This window comes from Cryptomeria japonica, chromosome 11 (assembly GCF_030272615.1).
Source record: "Cryptomeria japonica chromosome 11, Sugi_1.0, whole genome shotgun sequence".
Taxonomy (NCBI): Eukaryota; Viridiplantae; Streptophyta; class Pinopsida; order Cupressales; family Cupressaceae; genus Cryptomeria; species Cryptomeria japonica.
Genome location: NC_081415.1, coordinates 220,015,408 through 220,036,925, shown reverse-complemented (window position 1 = coordinate 220,036,925; position 21,518 = coordinate 220,015,408). Strand labels below are relative to the sequence as shown.

General features: G+C 37.0%; 1 protein-coding gene and 1 long non-coding RNA gene across 9 annotated transcripts in view; one reads left to right on the top strand and one right to left on the bottom strand.

The window, feature by feature from the left end:
* Window positions 1–21,518, top strand: part of LOC131053379 (probable LRR receptor-like serine/threonine-protein kinase At1g56140) — a 118,941-nt gene that overhangs the window by 45,407 nt on the left and 52,016 nt on the right. For 6 of the 8 annotated variants that reach the window (XM_057987979.2, XM_057987977.2, XM_059214305.1 and 3 more), the window contains 5 exons: window positions 6,098–6,169; window positions 6,287–6,358; window positions 7,440–7,511; window positions 7,658–7,729; window positions 7,821–7,892. In XM_057987979.2, coding sequence (XP_057843962.2) covers window positions 6,098–6,169; window positions 6,287–6,358; window positions 7,440–7,511; window positions 7,658–7,729; window positions 7,821–7,892 — 360 coding nt within the window. The remainder of the gene's footprint in view (window positions 1–6,097; window positions 6,170–6,286; window positions 6,359–7,439; window positions 7,512–7,657; window positions 7,730–7,820; window positions 7,893–21,518) is intronic. The other 2 variants (XM_057987978.2, XM_057987980.2) reach the window with 2 other exon arrangements.
* LOC131053381 (uncharacterized) overlaps window positions 1–21,518 on the bottom strand; it is a 70,355-nt gene that overhangs the window by 24,390 nt on the left and 24,447 nt on the right. The window lies entirely within an intron of this gene.

The window sequence follows — 21,518 nt, the reverse complement described above, 5'->3', positions numbered from 1 at the left end:
AGATAGGGGAGAACTCAGATGCAAACAAAGAGCTTCCTCCTTCTTCCACCCCTCCGATGGCGGGACAGCTGTTAATTTGTGATCAGCCAGTTGGAAGCATGGGAGCACAAGGTGCTAACTTAACCCTATCCTCAACCCAGACAGTGCCTCAAGAGTGGCTGATCGCCAGAGCTCAGCGCAGGGCCGCCACCAAGGCGCCCATCGACCTTGAAGACATCTTCTCACGAATGGATCAAACAAAAGCAAAAGGGAAGAAGAAACCGAGAACATACTCTAAGATAACCAAGGATGGGCAAAGGAACCGCACTCTTCATATTGCTACCCCGCCCGTAAACAAGCCAGCAGATCAAATAACCCTAGCAGATTATAGCATTACGACTGTCCCCATCGGACGAGCTACAAAAGAGCAAGAAAAGGAGGAATTTAAGGACTCAGTGCAGAACATACTCAGACAGCTCGAGGAGGTCACGGCTGAAAAGGATATGTATCGGGCCCGTGCTGAACAAGCCGAGGGATACATCGATAAGCTCCTACGGCCACTACACAACCCTTCTGAATCCCATATTCCCCCAATGGCATTGGCGCAGAGGACCACAACTGAATTCGAAGGAATCCGGGATACCGCAAAGGCCGTTAAGGAATGGGTGCAAGACATCAAGAAAAAGGGAGAACAGATCCTTAAAGAAGTAAAAGAAATGGCTCTCCATCGAGAGCTCACTCTAGTCAGGCTGTTGGAAGTAAAGAGAGAATCCCTTCACATGCATGAAGTAGCGGCCTCTACCCTTCCCCTCCTAAGAGCTCTTTTCTGGACACATACACAAATTCCCACACTGCTTGACATCCTGAATCCCCATAGCATCAGTGTTCTCAAGGAATGGTACTGGACCGTCACCATGAAGAACGACGCCCAGGAAATTATTGACAAAGAAAATGACGCATGTGAGGCAATTCTGGGGAACATGCAAGAACTAGGCAAGACCATCCTCCGATCAATGGTTTCGGGGTGGATAAATGACCTGTCCGACAGTGTAATCCGGCCTGATTGGGAGGAAAGATTGGGAGCAGATAAGGTTTCTTATTCCATTGAAGACTTGAGTTTTGCTGGTCAGTTCCATTCAGACATATTGTGCTTCGAGCGTAATCGCTCCAGCTGGAAGGACGGTTTAAGGCACGTGGACCAGTATCTCGAAGGCATGCAATACAAAATTCGCCACCCTCCCATGCCGCCTTTTAATCCCCTCTTCCAATTATGCATCAAGTTTCAAGAATATGTCCGCGAGGAACGAGCAGCAGGTCGTGATTTATGGCGAGAGTACCTGCATGGCGAAGACCAGTTTCTGCAAAAGGAATGTGAAACCAGGATAGAGAAAGTAGTTTCTCAAAAATGCCTTTTTCCCTCCAAGTCTTAAAAAGTGCACTTTTGTTCCAAAAAGGTGACAGTTGACTTTTGGTCAACATATTGTAAAGTTTTTTGGTGCACCTCCCTTTTTTGGATTATTTCAAAAGTTGTAACTATCCTTTGGTAGTTATTGCTCCTTTTGGGGTAGTTGTAGATATTTATCCCCCTATTTATGAGTGTGGGTCCCTCTTTTTGTAAGGATGAATCTGGGCCACTTGTTTAGATTAGATCTTGGCCATTCATCCATTTTTGGAAACCTATTTAAGGGGACTGGTTTTCCCTCATTTTGAGAGGAAGTTCTTGAATTGTTGCGAAAGCTCTGAAGAAATTTTGCAGGAATTAATACAATGGATTGAAATTACCTTCAAATTTCCTTGTGAGTGCATGGTCTCCTTCTTCATTTAAATTAGAAAGCTTTTAAATTATGTTTGTTCATTTTACACAGCAGTTCTTACCAAGCATCTGATAGAATCTTCACAGTCCATACCATTAGAGGATAGCTGATTGCTTTTTTCCTTTCTGCATGGTTAATCTGGGCTATTTTATGATTCAGTTCGATTATCAAATGTACACATATCATGAATGTAGAAGTTCTAATATTGTATTTGATAATATGAAAATCTGGTTTCTCCTTTGAAGATTGCACTGAGTTTATGCAAACATTGTGTCTGAATGACTGATGATGCTTAATTTGGTTTCCCGGAGGTGTCTGTCTGCTTGGGTAAATCTGTTGTCCTAGTTAACATTTACCATTCTCTTTCTCCCTACCCTTCCTTTCTTTCCTCCCAATTTTATCCCCCTTTTTTAGAAATCTGCAGTCTTGCTAAATCAGCTTCAAATTAACCAACATCACCTGAAAGAAAACCAAAAGAGGTCCCTGGGAATTCGTATATGAAATTACTAATCAAACGTAAGCCCCCTTGTGTTTCCAGCAAAAACACATCAAGCCACTGAGAGATCCCGCAGTCAAGACCTGACAAAAGAAACCTTGAGGTAGTCTCCTTTGATCAAACTTAAAAAACAGCATTAGCGACTTCCTTATCTCAAGAGAGAGTAGGATAATCAGTCGGCTATTCTATTCTGCGTTGGCCGTATGAAGTTTGTAGCAATGCGATTTCATACACGTCAACAATCACAAAGATGTGCAATTTGGGAATATGTCCCACCATCTTCATCACATTAAGCAACTGGATAATGTTGAGTATTAAGAGTTATTGCTCAATACATATTTGTGATGATCTACATGAGGAGAAAGCTAAGGTGAAATCCAGTTATCATTTAACCAATCAAATTACTCTACATCAGCATCTCTAGGTTTAGTGTACTTGACCCATCCAAGGGTGGAGCAAGTGACATATGGAAATTTATCAAATATTGTTTCACATACCTAACCTATTTTCTAGTTAGCACTCAAAGAAGGACATGTGTCCTAAATATTGTAATTATTTCATTGGCCAAGAAGGAGTTTTTGTGACAAACCCTAATTTGAATTTTATCGTTAAATCTTGGCCATTGATATCAAATTGATTTGAGCCTTCAAAATGTAATGAGACCTCTATATAAAGCTCAAGTCTCTTATTTGTAAAGGTTAAGAGTTAAGAGCCAGATAGTTAGTAGCAGTTGTTAGCTAGAGTAGAGTAGGAGGAAAGGATATTGTTGCTAAAGCTTGTTGTAATAAACCTACTTTTCTCCATTGAAGATATGGTGGACTTTGGTGTACTATTTCAACTTGTTACATGGTCTCTACTTCTCATAGTGTAAATGTTTATTAGATGAATGGAAGATTTTATTGTTGATGAATAGTGAACCTATGTACATACCACTTGGAGTTTGTTGATTATGTTCTCATTGTTCGTGATGTTGGTGTGCATGGCTGATATGAAATCATTCGCTTACCCTTAGGAGATTGCACTGGTATCTTTGTGTAGTTGTTCCCACATACCAAAGAAAATCTTGTTTTGGTGTCACAGATTCAACAATCATTTCCTACATTCCTAGGATTAGTATATGTGTTCTAAACCACTGTCTCTTTTATCCTTATTTTCCAAGTCAATTAGAGTCTGATAGAGTTCAAGAAAAACATAAGTCCCCTTGTGACTCTAGCAAATCACATCATAAACACTATGTCTATCCACAACATTTAAGTCGCATAGTTCACATTGTAAACCTTGGAGTCATCTCATTTGATCATGTTGTATAGCATATGAGGTATCTTTTTTCAAGAGGGGATAGAATACCTTGGTATTTTATTTTGTGTTCAAAGTGTCTTAAAAAACATCAACACGTGGTACAATCGCCACAAGGGAGTTGGAACTCCTTACATCCTATACCAAACTAAATAATGCCTATGTAATCCATGTTGGAAAATGCATCACCCCTCCCTTTATTGGTCAATAATTTGGTACGGCCCCTTTGGGAGCCACAATATGATACAGTAGGGAGTAGCTCATCATTAAATGAATATTATATGTTTTTTAAATATTTTCATCATTGCACACACCACTGCAATCTCTATATTGTTCTCCACTTTGCATACACAACACTTAACAAATTTTTTATTTGTTGGAAAATCTTAATAAATTTGTACTTAGAATTCTAGAATATACAACGAGCAATAAAATATTTGTTTCTCTATTTAAATGCAACTGTGCATCCTATTTGAATCCACCTTTGATTTGATGAGGAAAAAATCTTTCATCCCCAAAGCCAAATTAGCCTTATGGTTTTCGTCGAAGGATTTTGAGTTGAATTTGTAGCCCAAACTTTACAATGAAAAATTAGAAAATGACCAAAAAGTTCAATTTCTTTTTTGCACTTGTTTTTATACCCTACCAAGAACTTTTGAGAATATTATTTTTAAATTGCATGAAGTGACCCTTTTTAATTTTTAATTCCCGTTGGCCCCTAAAAAGTCACTTTAATACACAAGGTGATCTTTTAAATAAAATAATTAATCAAACTAAAATTGTTTGCAAAATAACAATATAAGGCAATTTAAATTCAATTAATTAAAATATTCCCTCTCCGAGCTCTAAAATTAGCCTACAGTAATGAAATAGACTAAGAGGTCCTTCTCGAACATTTATATCAAAGGAGACATTACACTATACTAGTAAAGATTTGGTGCCCAAAGTTCAATATTCCAGCCTTGGCACTGCTCAGGCTTGTCTTGGAAAGTACAACTAAGATTAATGATTAAGTTGGCACCTCCAAACAATCGCAACTCTTTCTAAAATCCTCAGGCCCAATACTCAAACTTGTATGGCCTACAACAAGAACTTAGACAACAATAATAAAGTGTAAGACTAGTTGAATGTTAATATCCCTCTTCACAAATTCAGTAGATCATTTGTAAAAAATTATATGAGATATCTATTCAATCTGGCTATCTTCACTCTAAAAATCACAAATAAACTAGAAATCACTCCACAGATGAATCTAGAACACAACAATATTTTTGCATTTTTTCAATAATATTATTTAGTTTTCTCTTCCCAAAAATCTAATTTTAAATTGACTTTAAATTATTTACTAAAAAATAATTAAAATAACATTAAGTGTTACAAAGGCCTTACTGTGCCCCATTCTTTTACAAAGCTGGCAAAAATTACAATAAGCTCAACCTTGATTATTATTAGAATAATTTTCCCAACGCAACCCATTAACCTTTGGAAATTAAAAAATAGGCTAAGGGAACATGTCACACAACTAGGGCTGAAAAGGAGACATGATAAACTGCTGTTATTATTGTCTATTCTAGTTAAGAAACCTACAAATTACATGGGGGAAGATTCTGTTGAGTTTGTATTCAAAATGACATCTTTTGTCTGGCTATTAAAAAAATATATAGCTCTACCTTGCCACATGAATAATAAATATCTTAGATACTGTTGTGAATCCTGATATTTCTTCTCAAAAAGTGATTGGTAGAAAGAAAAATTATTCCAATGCAATACTGTTCCTCCTCTAATTTTTGCGCAAGCTCTTTATTCAGTATTTTGTTCTGTCCTATTAACTCAAATATTAAAATTTTGTTTTTCTTTATAATCTTTGGCTAACATTTATCTTCAGTTCAATAATACTATGGATGTGGAAGATGACAATACAAAGGAAGGGCTAATTTCATTTGGGCCACTGATATTTTTTGAAATCCACATGATTTTCAAAATTCATGTGCAAGTAGAAGGTGGGAACAAGATTGCATGTGAAATGTTTGTGCTAAAACATATTCATTTTTAATTATCGAGGTATAGTTGCACACTTGTGAAGGAAATTTATTTTTGAGTATTGAGATACAGTGCAGAGTTATGCATGAAATCCTTCGATTTTTCTATGTATGAATAGTGCAACTGCAGACTCATGCCATTATAGGAACTCGTGGCTTGTAAGACAGTTAGATCGGAACTTGATTGTAGAACTATACCTAGCCAAACTAATGTTGATATGGATTATTTTATGTTGAAATTATTATTTTTTGGATGTATTCATTCCAATATAACTGCCATGCCGCTTCCTGTATAATGTGTGCTCAAGGTTGAATTTTGATTAATGACAACATTTCCCCACTAATGCCTTTCAAAGAAAAATATCTTTTATCATTAAGTTCTACCTTTTTTCTACCATATTCTAGCAGGAGTTTTTGATCATGTGGAAGATGTTTGATTATACGAATAGTCATTATTCTTGTTGACTGGACAGGTATATTGATAGTGCCGGATTAACTGGAGAGATTCCAAGCACTTTCAGAAATCTACAGAAGTTGAAGATTGTGTGAGATTCTACTATAATTCTTTACAGCCTGTGTTCTTAATGTTATATTTACAGACTTCATAATATGGCTCCAACTGTTGGGAGGCTAAGCATCCTTATTTTTGTTTTGGCTTGCAGATCGGCATCTGACAATCTATTTACAGGTGCGATACCTGATTTCATTGGAAACTGGACCGATCTAAATGAATTGTAAGATATTTTTTGTGCAAATTTTACAATTTATGATTTAAGTTTATGTGGATCATTTTGAAATCAGTCTGATGTGTCAGTCCAGTGTATGCTCATTGGCAGATACCTTCATTTAATATATGTATGTGTGTGCACGTGTGTTCAAGTAATTTGATTTTAATTACTATGTTGCATCAAATTGACCTTGTAACTTCTGTTGCAACAGGAGAAAAGTTATAGTCCTCATCTTGCAAGTCAAAATTGTTATCGTCTGATAGATATATAAAATGGCACATACATAAAATTTAGAAAGAAAGAGAAATCTGTTTGTGTGTGATTGCAGACAATAATTCCTTGATGTGACATCTTCATCAGCATTTGTTTGTAGAAAGTAGAGTTCCCCTTGACTCACATTTTCTGCAGTAACTATAAACCTTGTTCTCTTCTGCACGATCCAATTAACCAATTCATGTAATGTAAAAGTAGCAAATAGTGCCAAACACTTTAAAATACCATGTTTTTTATTTACTTGTGCATACGACACAACCTGAACACATATTATTCTTAATAAAACTTAAAATGTTCAAACATACCTTGTGAAAGCATATCTTATGACTGTTTGAAGACTAGGTTTCTTGGTGGCGGTTCTTCAATCTAGCTCAAGGGACCTCAAATTTATCTACTTCTAACATTGATTAGAAAAAAATTGTTAAATAATTATTAGCAATTGAAAACGGTGATTTGTTAGACACCTAATATTTTGTCTGTATCTTATGACTACCTAACTAAAATTTCATTTACCTATAAAATTAAAAACATTTAGATTATGGAAGAACTAGATTGTAGATTGATTTTCTGTCACTGAGATAGTAATATAACTGAATGGGAAAATTGCATTCTTGAATTATACTGAGAACCACATTTTGAAATGAAGGATTCCTACAAGAGGACATAAAAGAAAATGTTCTCATTTCCATTTGAAATTTTTTTTACCAAGGTTTTATTATCGGTGTTGAGATTTTTTCTATTCTTGCTTACTATTTTGATGTCCAATCTTTCTATTCTATAGATTTGGGTATATGTTGACCAATTAGTTATGCAGGAAGATTCAAGGAACTACTCTCGAGGGTCCAATTCCTTCAAGCTTCTCCAACTTAACCTCTTTGAGAAAACTGTATGTGTTGGTTTGCATATTTTTTGGTGTTTGTGCTCATCTTATCTTTGTTTACTTGATGTTCCGATGCAAGGAAGTAAATAAAATCATAAATTGGAATCGTACCTCCATTTCTTTAGCTATTCTGTGTATTTTTATTCTAGCAGGATAATAAGTGACTTAACTTTGGGTGTCATGTCATTCAAATTCTTACAAGGCTTGAAGAATTTAAATCAACTGTAAGCAAAATAACTTGCACCTAATGAGAAGTCTTTTGTTTGGTTATTTGTTTATTACATAGCATTTTCTAACATTTTATGTGTTGTGCAGAATCCTGAGAAACAACAAGATTTCTGGTGAAATTCCTTCATTTGTTGGGGAATTGAGTAAATTGCATTACTTGTAAGCTAATGTTGCATTATGCTACATCATTTTATTTGCTCTTTCTTTTTATCCTTTATTTATCATAACCATTTTTGTTTACCAATAAATCAGAGAGTGCAGATGTTGATCTATTACACTCCCTTGGATTAAATAGCTTCATTAGTTTCTTTATGCATCATATGCCAGCATGCAAGGGTAAGTATTGTTTAAGATTTCAAATCAAGTGCAAAATGGAGCCTTACGCACCAATAAAGCAAAAGGGGGAAGAATGATTAATGTTTATCTCTTTTGTCAATGTCACCACATTGCGTGAAAGCATTTAGGGTCTCTGTTTTGCTGTGTTGAAGTATTCTTCAATGTTTAGCATGGAGGCTTTTGTTTTTGTTCAGAGCTTCAGCCACGATGAAGAAGAGAAAGAGCAAGCTGTGAGTTGCAGAGATTAAAAGGGGAGTTCTGGCATGTAGCCTGGTTTTGGAGATATTCTAGGGTATTCATTTAAATATTTGCCAATGTTGCAAACAGGAGTAAGAGCATGCTGCAGAAAGAAGAGGGAGGTTGCAAGAATCAAGGAAACAATTGCAAATCATTACCGACATGCTCAAGAATTCTGAGGTGTTGTCTCTACGTGGTATGTTTTCCACTTCTTACCATGAGCTGTGTTTCTTTTAATAGGTCCTTAGGAGTGCATAAAGATAATGAAGTAGGGTCTGGAATTCTTATTCCACTAGCTATGTTTACTCAGATAACATTGAAGAAGAGTTTGGGGAAGAAGTGACTGTGTCTGACAAATCCAATAACAATGGTTGATAATAATCAAAACTATTCCAAGCTAGAGGAGGAGGGTAGTCTAAAGACGGTCTTATATGTGACAGAAAGAACATATGTAGTCCTAAGGTGCATAAGAAGAGACTCCCCATGATAACAGAGACAAGCATTAAGAGATAATGATAATCAAAACCAAGAATGAGTGTGAAATGCCCTGCTATAATAGTGAAGACAAAATGAACAGTCAAGAGGTTATTAAGGCCAAAGAAGGAACAAAGGTGCAGGTTGGAAGCATCTATCTTGGTATGGTTCGATCCATTTGTCACCAAATGGCTGCTGCACTTGTAGATATTGAACTGTAGTTCAAGTTTTAAAAGATGAAGAGGAGTTTCATGAGCTGTTGAAAAGTGAAGTTCAACAGGATGAGATACTCATTACATATGAACATGCCAAGGAGAAGGAGGAAGTTATGGATGAAGGACTAAAGGGAATAGATAATATAAGAGAGCTAAATAGATTTGAGATTAATGGAAATAATCTCTCAAGTGCCAATGTGGAAGCTAGAGACAAATTGAGTGCAAATGGACATGTGACAAAGGAGGTTGTTGCAAAGAGAAAACTGCATTTAAAAGTAGTGGCAACATCTTAAGGTCACAATGACAGTATGGTCTACTTGACAGAGATAGAGAAGCAAAGAACAGGCACTAGTCAGTGACAGTCTAGACAATGTTTCTTAAATCACCATGATAAAAGATGCCTAGATAGTTTAGAGGCAGCTAACCATCATAATGAACGTCATAACAGAGCAGTGTATATCATGAATGATGAAATGCTGCAAAAGGACACTCCAATCAAGAGAAGTACAGTCCTTAGCAAAAATATGCACTCTATGGCAGTGAAAAGGAAAATGAAAGAGCATTCAAGAATGATCTAAACATCTTTAAAGACTCGTGTATCTTAAAACTATGGAGAACAAAGATAGTACAGTCATCATGGAAATGGTATAATGATCTTGAAGCATTGACGGTGGATTACATATTTTTGAGTGACCATGGTTGTATATGGTTAGAAGATTGTGTTTCTTTAGGCATAACAATCTTGACAATGAGACAACCAAATAAGGTTCATGCAATAGATAGTCCAAAATGGAAATCATTTATAATAGTCAAAGGGCAAGTCTTCACTAAAATCCAGAGTCTCAAGTGATCAAAAAACCACAAAGGGCACAAATCTATGAAATGACAGTGAAAAAAAGATATGAGATGGTAAAAGGATGACAGTATCAAGAGCATTGTGATAGTAAGTTTACAAAGGACCAGTATTGTTGGTTGAAAATTTTGTATACTTGGAGAAATATACAAAATTGTGGCTTCAACCACAATGTGTGAGTAGAACTCTCCTAATTAAGGGAAGGCTCCCCCTATCTAGCTACAACTTCAAAAATAAAATAGGATGGGACAACAGTCTTTCTTCTTCTTTCAAGAAAGACAATATCATTTTCTCTTCACAGAAAAATGATAGCGATTCGATATAAAACAGTAGTAACACCTTTCGAAATGAAATGAGAGAAAGGAAATGAAGTTTCCTGAAAGCTCAAAGACTTCCGTCACTTCCTTCGGGACGAGACAGCAATATCAAGCTCAAAGACTTGATTATGTGAAGTCCTATCTACCCTTTTTTCTATACTAATTCTATCAAGAACAAATTATAACAGGTCAAAGACTGGAATATCTTATTATTTTCTATTTAAAACAATGGGAAGTAGTATAAGCTCAAAGACTCACAACTATTTCTCATAAAATCTACTTCTAAATTTTGTTACGAACAAGTGTAAGAACAAAGTCTTACAGCTTTTTCCCAATAGAACTTCTACTTTAACTAAATTAATCTTCAATACTTGCAGCTCAAAGACTGCAAATCAGATTCGATTAAGTTCTCAAAGAAACACTTGCAAGAAAGGAAATAAGGGACATAAACTCAAGAATGTAGCACAAAGACTCAAAGCTTGAGCAATTTTCTTCTATTCCTTTCAATTCTTCAATTTACACATAAAAGCTCAAAGACTTCTTTGCTGCGAATTTGGCAAAGTTTTTGCGTGCTTTCAAAAAGATAAAGATTACAATAGACCCCTCAAGTATTTATAGAAGAGAAGCCTTGAAAAAAAGGTGGGAAGATCCTAACTAACTGGAGAGATTCTCTCAACCACCAAGACTTATTCAATAACTAACTAAGACTTAGTCCAACTATAGTCCTAACTGAACACAACTTGTAGTTGCCTTACATGTAATTACAAAAGTGCAAGTAATGACTTAACTTGCAATTTACAAAAAGTTTTTACATGTAACGTGTCAAAACAAAATTACAACTAAAGAGATTACAAATCTGGAAAAATGCAATTAAGTGTCGAAAAACACTTAAGCTGTAGCATGAGAAGTCATGAATCCTTCGAACTTCTGGATGATCATTTGTAGCTCATCAGGATCCGGTTCATGGGTGTTTTTGGCCACGATTGTGGTTTTCACGATAGCATCACTGCAACGAAGGATTGTGGCATTATTCCTCTCAAAGGAAGACTGAATCTCCAATAAGTAATCTTGATAAGTCACTAAGGCTTGAATGGATGCTGCTGAAAATGGTTCACTTTTCCACTCTTAACGAATCTTCAACTGTAGATCAAAAAGAACCTTCTCTTCAATCAACAATTCTCCATCATGACCCATGATAGTGCAAGAAACTCTTTGACAATGAGAAATCATATCTTGAAAAACTTCCATTCGCAACCTCATAGCATCATCAATGTCTTCAATAAGTGACTTAAGAACAAGGGCTTTGTTTTCCAAGAGCTCCTGATATTCCAAGTACACAACTCTTGAAGGAATTACCTGATGTTCTAGAAGTACGCTTAACTTTTGCTGAGGAATTTTAAGCCAAATAGTCAAGTTGTCTTCTACCTTTTCCAAGTTCCATTTGAAAGTATCAGAAACTTGGTTCAATTGTTCTTCAATGGTTTTCAACTTGGCCATCATTTGGAAAACCTCCTTCAAGACTTGTGCAGAAAGATTATGAAGTTGATCAACCCAAGATTCCAGTGCTTGTACCTTTTGAGCAGCTCTCTCAACTCCCTAGATTGATTCTCGTGCCTCGAAAGAACTTGTAGAATTACTCACTTCACCAATTGGTTTTGTGATTTTATGAACAGCTGCAACGAGTTGCCGGTTGTCCTCTTCTAGCTTATCTTTCTTAGCTAGAAGTTCATCGTATCGCTGCACCAGTGAGGCTACAGAACACTAGGCATCATGTTTAATCACTTCATGCGTTTGCTTGCCCAATTCTACCCTTGTGACTTTGTAATCAACAACTAACATCTGTTCAAGTGGCTTATCTACTAGAGGCTCAACAATTTCAACCACTTTCATCTTGTTGCTATCAACAGTTACTCTTGAGATAGTCTTGGCCTTTTTAGCAACCTTGGGTCTAGCCTATTTAAGTTGCTGATAATCAAAGGCATCAAGTGAGATTTCTTGCTTCTTCCTCTTTGGAGTAAAAGAACTAAGCCATGGAGGTAAAGTCATCAACTCTCCTTTAGTAGCAACTGTGAGCAAAGGAGAAGCAGTTTCTATTTGAACAGTTGTGGTAACCCTGGGAGGAGTATCTGTTTGGATGGCGACCATGGTTTGCTCAGTAACCAATGGGCATGAAGATTGCCTCATAAATTCTTCAAAACCAGAAGTGGAGGTATCAATCTTTGACAGTTGGATACATGTAGGAGTATCCTCAGGAATTTCCAACACACCCTCTTGTTGATGATCAGGAAGTGGCGCGTATGCTGAAATAGAAACGACATTCTGAGGAGACTCTTCCACCATTATGTCAGGAGGAGAAAGGGGCGTCTCAATGAAAACTGAGGAAGGAATCTCATGAGGTGAGTCCGAAGCTAGAGATTTAGGAGCATCATCAGATTGTTGTCCTTCTGGATTATCAAGATCGATCACCTGAACATGCAACAGTGACTTTTCCTTTCCACAAACTGTCGCCTCCTCGGGACGAAGCACTACTGCCCGACTAACTCGCAATTTGATCATGGTGCCAGAAGATGATGCACCTTCCTTATTGTCAATTTGAATCTCAGACTTACATCCAAGTGGCCCCGTAAAATCATCTTCTTTCCCAACCTTGATTTTGATGAGTCTAACACCATTACCTTTGAGCCAAGTATTGGTGTTAGCCAAGATAGGCTGAAATCTTTCAAGGATGGACATGCATTCTTTATGCGACCATTGGATTAAAGGAAGTGGAGCTTCCTCAACCCTTCGTGAAATATATTCAGGATCTAGTACATGCCCATCATCAATCATCCCTTGTGGGATATCCACCAAGTTCAAATCAATAACCTGCTAAACAGTAAGCCTGCAGTAATCCATCTTCAGAATTTCCACTTCTGTACGGAGATATACCAAAATATCCTCAATACGATGCACATGTACGAGGGACTTTTTGATATTTTCCTTCATACCCCGGTAATCAAAATCAGCTCTGGACTTAAACCTTTTGAGTTTAATTTCCTGCATCTCAGTCTCCATAGCCTTGGCTTTGACGGATGTGACGAGAATACTAGCCAATTTTCAATGATTTTGTTGTAGAAATCCCCATTCCGACCTTATGTCTGACAGACTAATGGGCGTGCACAGCCATGATCTGTCTTCCCAAATCCATAAGTATGATCTTATCAGTCAAGTATCGAGGGAGCATGTATGGCTGCCCACTATAGCATCCGACTCTCATATAGGTAAAGGTCGGGAATTGAAGAAACAAGCACCCATACTCATTCACTCTTTCCCATGCCTCCTCTGACAGTCTTTTATTCTTTAGAGTTCTGTCAAATTGGCACATGAAGTAACCGAAGAATGCATCTTGAACTCTTCTGAAATGCAATCTGTTGGGTCTCAAAAGCAGTTGATCATAATATTCCCATACCGGTATAAGCGAGCGATCACCCTTGGTAGAAAGACTAGGGAAATGTCTAAGTGATGCTGCCAAATACACCAGGTATGAGTTCATGTAGAAAGTCATGGTGGAAGGGACCGCTGCAAGTTACTCGCACAAGGCATCACTGATGACTTCTCCCCATGATATATGATGGGACTGCCTTATGAACATGATAAACTGGTACATCCAGGGCTCAAAAACATTAGAATGTTCAAGACCCATCATCTTGCTGAGGAGAGTTATGATGTCTCCAATTTCCCATTTAAAGTCACACTGGTACAACTTAGCCCATCTTGAAAAGGCGGCTTGTGGCTCATGAATCCACCTCTTAACATGATGTTTGCAGTCCTTTTCCCTTTTGACATAATACTCAGCTGCACTATCTTTAGAAATCTCCATATAATCAGGTGTTGGTGGTATTCTGAAGACTTTTTCAATTGTGTCTACGTCAAGGCGGATTATTGCTTCACCATCATCATTTTTAATGGTTCTTGTCTCCTTGTCAAAGTGATGGGCGTAAGCGAGAACAAATTCAGGTTCTAGGGCAGCCACTGGAAAAGAAGATGCGTGATGGATATGGCTGTCCAACAGCCGCTGCATATTGTTATCCTGTGGATCCTCTACCCTCTTGACAAATTCTTACATGTCCACATGCCCTATCTTTGTATCTTTTATGCGATCCAAAGGAGAAGAGACTTGAGAAGGTGAAACCTCATTTTGGTACTTATCATATTTATACTTCATCTTCTTTGGAATTGGAGATAACGGCAACTCTGACATTGAAGGACAACCTGGTATACTGCGATGAAGACTTAAAAGTGTTAAAGCAACATCATAATCAGTTGCAACTAACATTTTTCCTTCTTCAAATGGGAAGAACTCCAACCCTTGCACTTCACGATTTTGTGAGAGAAAGACGGGAAATAAATGGAAAATGCTAGGAGTTTTGACTTTGACCAATTTCGGATCTTGGGAAAAATTTTACAAGTATACAAGTTTCGGAAGAATGCACATGCAATCGGATTTTTAAAACCCGAATGCAAGTATACTTGTAAAATGGAAAATGGAGAAATGAGTGAAAAATGAAAATTAGACTTGCAAGAAATGACGTGAACGGAAAGTACGGATATGGGTGATATGGATGGATAAAAATGGGTAGATTTTAGGAATGTCATTTCCAAGAAAATGGGAAGAACTTTGGACATGCAATCCAGTTCTAAAAACCCGATTTTGGAAGGATGGGTATTTTTCATCTTTGCAGCTTGGAATTTCAACAAAGATGGTTAAATCTTTTAACCGTAAGGGAAGAACAATGATTTTCATCCAACTTGTAATTGGGATTTAAATTCTCGAATACAAGTAAAGAGGGAAAATGGGGAAGAACAATGCAATTCAAAAATTGTTTTTCAAAGGGGAAAAATCTCTCTCATAAAACCGATTTTTGGGGCAAAATAAATATATACACAAATTTACAACTAGAATAGAAAAACAAGAAGACAAGAATAAAAGAAAATGAAACAAGAAAAGAAAAGAAATCATACCTTGCTTCAATCCGAAATGCTTCTTCAAAAAGATGAACAATCTTTGATTGAAGAAGACAACCCCTTAAGTAAGCAATAAACAAACTTAGAAACCCTTGCCACGTTTTTTAAAAATGTCTTCAGCAGCAAAACATGGTGCAAGATGCAAATTTATTGGCACAAGAACGGGTCAAATCTTCCTCTAACTTCAATGCCTTGGTGAAGAAAGACAAAGCAATTTAGGAGATGGAAGATTCGTGGAGTTTAGATCCACCAAAATGTGGGTTTTGGCAAACATGTGTTTGCTGTTTTAGATCCAAAAAACCAGCAATCATAAACCCCAAATGGCGTGAAATGTGTTTGCAAATGCATCAAACTAGGGAAGAATCCCAAACGCCTCTTCTTCCTAAAAATCCTCCACGAAATTTGCTTGAAATCTCCAACAAAAGCGTTTTTCTTGGCTGGTCGGGTTTTTTGGATGAAATAGCAAGTTCGAAATTGCATGTAATAATGAAAATCGGGTTTCTTGGATGAAATAGCAAGTTTCAAATGTCACTTTTTCATCAACAAGGCAAAATCGGGTTTTGGAAATGCAATTACAAGTTTAAAATTCTCCAAATTGCACTTTATGGAGAAAATCAGGTTTTTTGGGCAAAATCGCAAGTTTAAAATGTCACTTTAATTCATTTCTAGGCAAAATCGGGTTTTGGAGAGAGATGTGCAAGTTACAAATTACTTGTAAAGGGAAAATAAAATCCCTACAACAAGTTTTAATAACTTGCACATATGTAATAGGGGTTTAAAATCCCTATTACAAGCAAAAGATATTAAAATAGGGATTTTAGAAAAGAATTACAAGTTATTTATAAATATGCGAATTAAAATTAACTTGTAACTTATCCAAAAAATCCCTACAAAGACTAAAAAAGCCAAAAAGCATTAAGGGGGAAATAAAAGGTAAATTACAAGTTCTTTTTTCAATAAAGTGCACTTGTATTTAGCCAAAAATTTCCCTACAAAGACTAAAACAAAGGAAATCATTAAAACTTGCAATTTGAGGAAAATTTCCCACTTGCAGTCAGGGAGAAAAAACCCGAAATTGAAGGAAAGACCTAGCAAACAAACCCAGAATGCGATAAAATTTGAAACGTGGTTAGAGGATGGACTGAGGATTAAGCCAGTCGGATTAGGCGAAATTCTGCCTCGGGAAGCGCACCATAGAGATTTTTTTTTCATTTTTTGACAAAAAATTCATGTAATGGTCCTTCATTTTAGAAAACAAAAATGAGGACAACAAATATTGATAATGAAAACATACACTGAAAATAAATCTATGATGGAAAAGTTTCATTTGCTATCTGTTGTCTTATGCACACACACACCGTCTTTGACAGGGACCCCCTTTGTTTTGTTTGATTTGCCCATTGCTAGAATGAGAGAGGATAGATCTAGAAGAACCATTCAATCACGGGAGTATGATAGGAATCAGAGGTGAGGCATGAAATATTGAATGGGGATGATTTATATGCACAAAGTTCATTGAGAAAGCCTTTAAACTAGTAGAATGGTAAAGATAAGGTATAAGCCTAGGAGCCCATGCCTAGCCTCTAGCAGAGAGCTTGAGGGCTCAAAGATGTTTAAAGTCATGAGGGTTGGAATAGATTTGTTTGTTTGGGGAAGAGGAATGAAATAAAGTTCAAAACCAACATGGATTAGGAGCAAGTGCTTAGCAATCAAAGGGAGAACATGCTTAAATCTTGAGGTCTCTCCAAACATCTAGTTTCACACCTGCAAATTCGGTATTTTGAGTCAAAGTGGGAATTGGCTCTTAATCCTAAAGTCCTTCCTTTCACCGAATTTCTAACTAACGATCCTAAAATCTGGTCGTAGCACTCAAAGTTGGAATTAGACCTTAATCCAAAAAGCTCTCCTACCACCAAGTTTTGGCACAACTCTCCCAAACTCTGTGCTAGCATTAGAAATGGGATTAAGCCTTAATCCAAAAAATCTTCTTAAACCCGAGTTTCAGTCTGAATTTTTAGTAAATCCATTCCAAAGTTTAAGTTTTCTGATTTTCACCATACAAAAATGACCAAACTTGGTCCAACAATGAACTTGGGAGATTGATGTAGTTGGCATAAATTGCTTATTGTTATATTTGATAATATTTGTTATCTACCGAAGTATTAATTATTTGTATTAAGTGGGTTGTCACTCTCGGGTAGTTAGGTGTCAGTTGGTTGACGGTTGTGTACCTCTTGGCACCGTCAGGTTCTTTAAATATATTGTGTACCACCAAGGAAGTAGTACGGTATAGTTGGATCTATTGCAATCCTTGGCCGACCATCTCTGGTCTCTTCTCTGTAATAATTGCATGTGTGAATAAAGATATATTTTACTGCCATGTCTGGTATGCATTGCCCTGTACATTATTATTTGTATTTAATTTATCATTTGTAGCGGTAAACAATTGAGGAGCATGGAGATTGCTGATAGGGTTGAAGCATCATCGAGCAAATTGCCAAACTCGAACCTAGGAGGGATTTTGGAAAGTTCCTAAAATGTTTCCTACCCCATGTTTTAGACCAAGTTCCTAAAACCTTTCCTAATGTCAAGGTTTTGATCGAATTTCACCCCTAAGTCTTCATCAAATTCAGTGATAGCACAATAAATCGCCTTATTCCTAGAAGGCTTCCTAAGGCCGAGTTTCAACCTGAGTTTGCTCCTAAGTGCTGATTTCGCAGTCAAAAGGAGACAAGGTGTTGTGACCATTTCACACATCATCCCATCTCAAATGGGGACCCCCTCTTTTGCTTTCAGTTTTAGGCCTTAGATTAGTTTGCTAGTAGCCAGATCCCATAGTTAGAGTGGAGTTGAGTCAATTAGCTCTTAGGGCTTAGGAGATGAGTGGTTTGGGATGATCATTTCATTTGATCATCAACGTCATATGCCTCCAATATCAAAGTTGATAAATTGAGTCTAAGTATAGAGGGTTGTCAAAGAGAATAGAATGCTTGAGAAGAGGATAGTTAGGGTATAGGCAATCATGATGAGTTTGTGTTGATAGTGAAGGGCCCTAAGATTGATGAAGTAAATGCCACTTTCAATGAAATTGAACAAGTGGGGTCACCGCCTTACCTCATCATTATTGTTCATGACCCCCATAAAGTACAACCTACCTCTTCTAGCACTGCCAATTGGTGATAAAATCTCTAACCTACCTTATACCCTACCAGTGGGTGATCAAAAGTCCGAAATTATTGCATGATTCCAATTCAAGGTCAAATCTGTGACCACTATCAATGAAGGGTTGAATCCACTACTTGTCACTTCCACTATTAGTGCACCTCAAAATCTCCGACCACTGCCAATAGGTCTCAAAAGTCCACCCATGCTAATAGCATTTCCAATTAGGCTTGAAAAGTCCAATCTAATGTGAAAGAGATAGCAATCTTTAAAGAGGATCAAATGATGTATAAGGCAAGATTGGAAGTCTTCACTTCCACCCAAGAGCCATAACTGTGAACAAGGTGTTGTCAATGCCTGCCTAAAAGCCCGACCTTCCTAGTGTTACTGCCAATGAAGGGTCAAAAACCCGACCACTTTTTGATGATAGCAAGTGCCCCCCTAAATCCACAAACTTCAATTGAGGGGTAAAAAACGCGAACTTCCACCTAGGCCTCAAAAGCTCAACCACTTCCTACGCCTATCCAAAACCTCAATCACTTCTTGTGATCACCAAAATCCACAAGAAGAGAAAGAGATATATGTTTCAGTGCTAATAATAGAGGAGGGGCCCGCTTGGGATAGAAGTTTTATTCAAAATTTTAATGAATGAAAGCAAGTCGGCCTTCTTGCATTGGGAAACAAACTTTGAAATTGCAAAACATTTAAAAGAAATGAAAAGGCACAACAAGTCAACCTTAAGATGGAAAGGTGCACCACTCAACGCCAATAAAGATAGATTGATCATTACAATTGATCAATAATAACCAGTGAATTCACCTCCAAGGCAGTGATGTTCATCACATTCAATCAGCGAATTACTATTCACCCAGCCATCTCACCATTGTTGCAGAGACACATCTCTCAATCAGGAACAGAGAATTCATCATCAAAAGGCAGTGATCAGCATTAACAATCAGAAATCTTCAATATCAGATCACAGAGATTTGATCAAGCAATACAAGCAAGAATCAGTCAAATTTGTTATCCAGCTAACAAACCCTTATAAATTCACAGAGGATTAAGGATATTTTTGCCAAATTAAGGGAAACTTTGAGATAACCAATCAGTTAGAAATCCATTTGCAGGTCTGAATCAAGTTGTTTTTGATCATTTTTATTAAAATCAGACCTTAATTCGTTGCTGATACAACTACACGGCTAAGTTTTTTGAAGAAATTTCAGTCATAAGATCTCTTTTACATCATGTTTTGGAACCCATGAATTGACCATTTATAAGTTTTAATACAAAATTCATGGTGATTTGATGATTATGTTCAAGTAGAATCAGATTTTACAAGCCAGGGTTTTAGGATGAAAGCCTAGGATTTCAGCAATTTGATGATTTTAATGAATTATCAGCCTTGGAGAAGGAACTTGCTAACTTGAAGGATTAATTTCAGCTTGTAAGTATTGATATCATAATTAAAACCCTAACTTAGACAATTCTTGCAGGTAGAGCATGGCAGCCCCAAAGGCAGCAACATTTACGAGACAAACCCTCATCTAGAAGGATTTGAAGGGAGTGATGTTTGAATCAAAGATCACATCATTGTGGAGATATGTAGGGACACCAACCCAAGTCAAATCAACATGAAGAAGTTTTAGGGTCCCCTATACACAGGCAAGTCTTCCGTATTTTCAAAAAAAATGATCGAGAGTGGGACAGTACAAGCAGCAGGCTTACTTTCGGCTATTCAATGCAATGAGTTGATAGTTGAGTGTGCCAAACACTACGATTCCAGTGCAAGAAAGATAGCAGCCCCTGATGGAAGAGTACTTGCCTACCTATCAGAGATAGCCATCAATGAAGCCTTCCTCATACCTAATTACAAAGGCATGGTCTACAAAAGCAAACAAGGAGCATAGACGTTTTTTGAGGATGGCCCCAACAAATGCCTTGGCATAATCAACAAGTATTGGCTGTTGAAGAGTAGAATCAACTTATCCAAGATATCCAACAAGCTTCACAAGATTGAATTTAAGGAAGAGTTCGGTGATTTGATCATTTTGCTCAACCAAGTTATGGGAATTTCTCAAGCATCTCAGTTTGAGAATTGGATGTTCTAGTTCATGGAAGCAACATCTACTGGTGTAGAAAAGATCAATTGGGTGAGAATCATAAGCAACAACCTTGATCTACAGTTGAAAAGGCTTGGGCATAATAAGACATTCTACATGAGTTCATACATCATATATGTTAGACAGTCCAAATAACCAAAAGACAACTGAGAGGGGGGGGTGAATCAGTTGTCACTGATTACGGGAACAATTAGCAATTCAAACTTCAATATCGGAACCCACAACATTACTACCGGAATAGTAGTTAAACCAATTAAGCATAAACAATAATCACAGAATAAAAGCCATCCACATAACACCAAGATTTATACGTGGAAAACCCGGTAAAGGGAAAAACCACAATGGGAAGCCTACCCTCAGTCATATAATACTTTTGCAGTAAGTATGTGAATTACAATTTAGGGGCCTGCATTTGCAGGAAGGCCAACAGCCTAGAGCGCACTGCTCATCACAAAAGGAGCCTCACTGACTACATTTAAATCCAAACTACAATCTGGAGAAGTGTTGAGCTGCAAAAGATAGCATCTCCTATGCCTGAGCACAGTTCCGGTTAAGCTTAATACCAGAGGACTAAATCCTCTTACATAAACCCAATTCAATCTCCAATGATCGACCAACTCCTCTACATGAATGATATTACATTATTCGCACATTAAATTCCTTGACCATGACCTCTACAATAACCATGATGATCTACAATGAGATCTTACATCTATATATACAAACCCTCGACCATAAACAATCAGGTCGGCCACCAAACAATAAACCAGTTACATAATTACAAACCATGTCAGTCTTAGACAAAACAAACAATATCCAACACATAAGACATCCCGAAAATACATCAAGAGGTCCAATTCACACGTTACATTAAAGCCAGTCCATAACCTAGATCAATTGGGACCCAATATAGGTCCACACGCTTCGGCAATGATCTCCATTGTAATGTCCCTAATAAATGATTGCCAAAAGTTAAACAATATTAATTATTTTATATTACCTTTCCATTTATTAATATAAATAATTAATATTACATGAAATTATTTTAATAAAGTTTTTTAAAACAT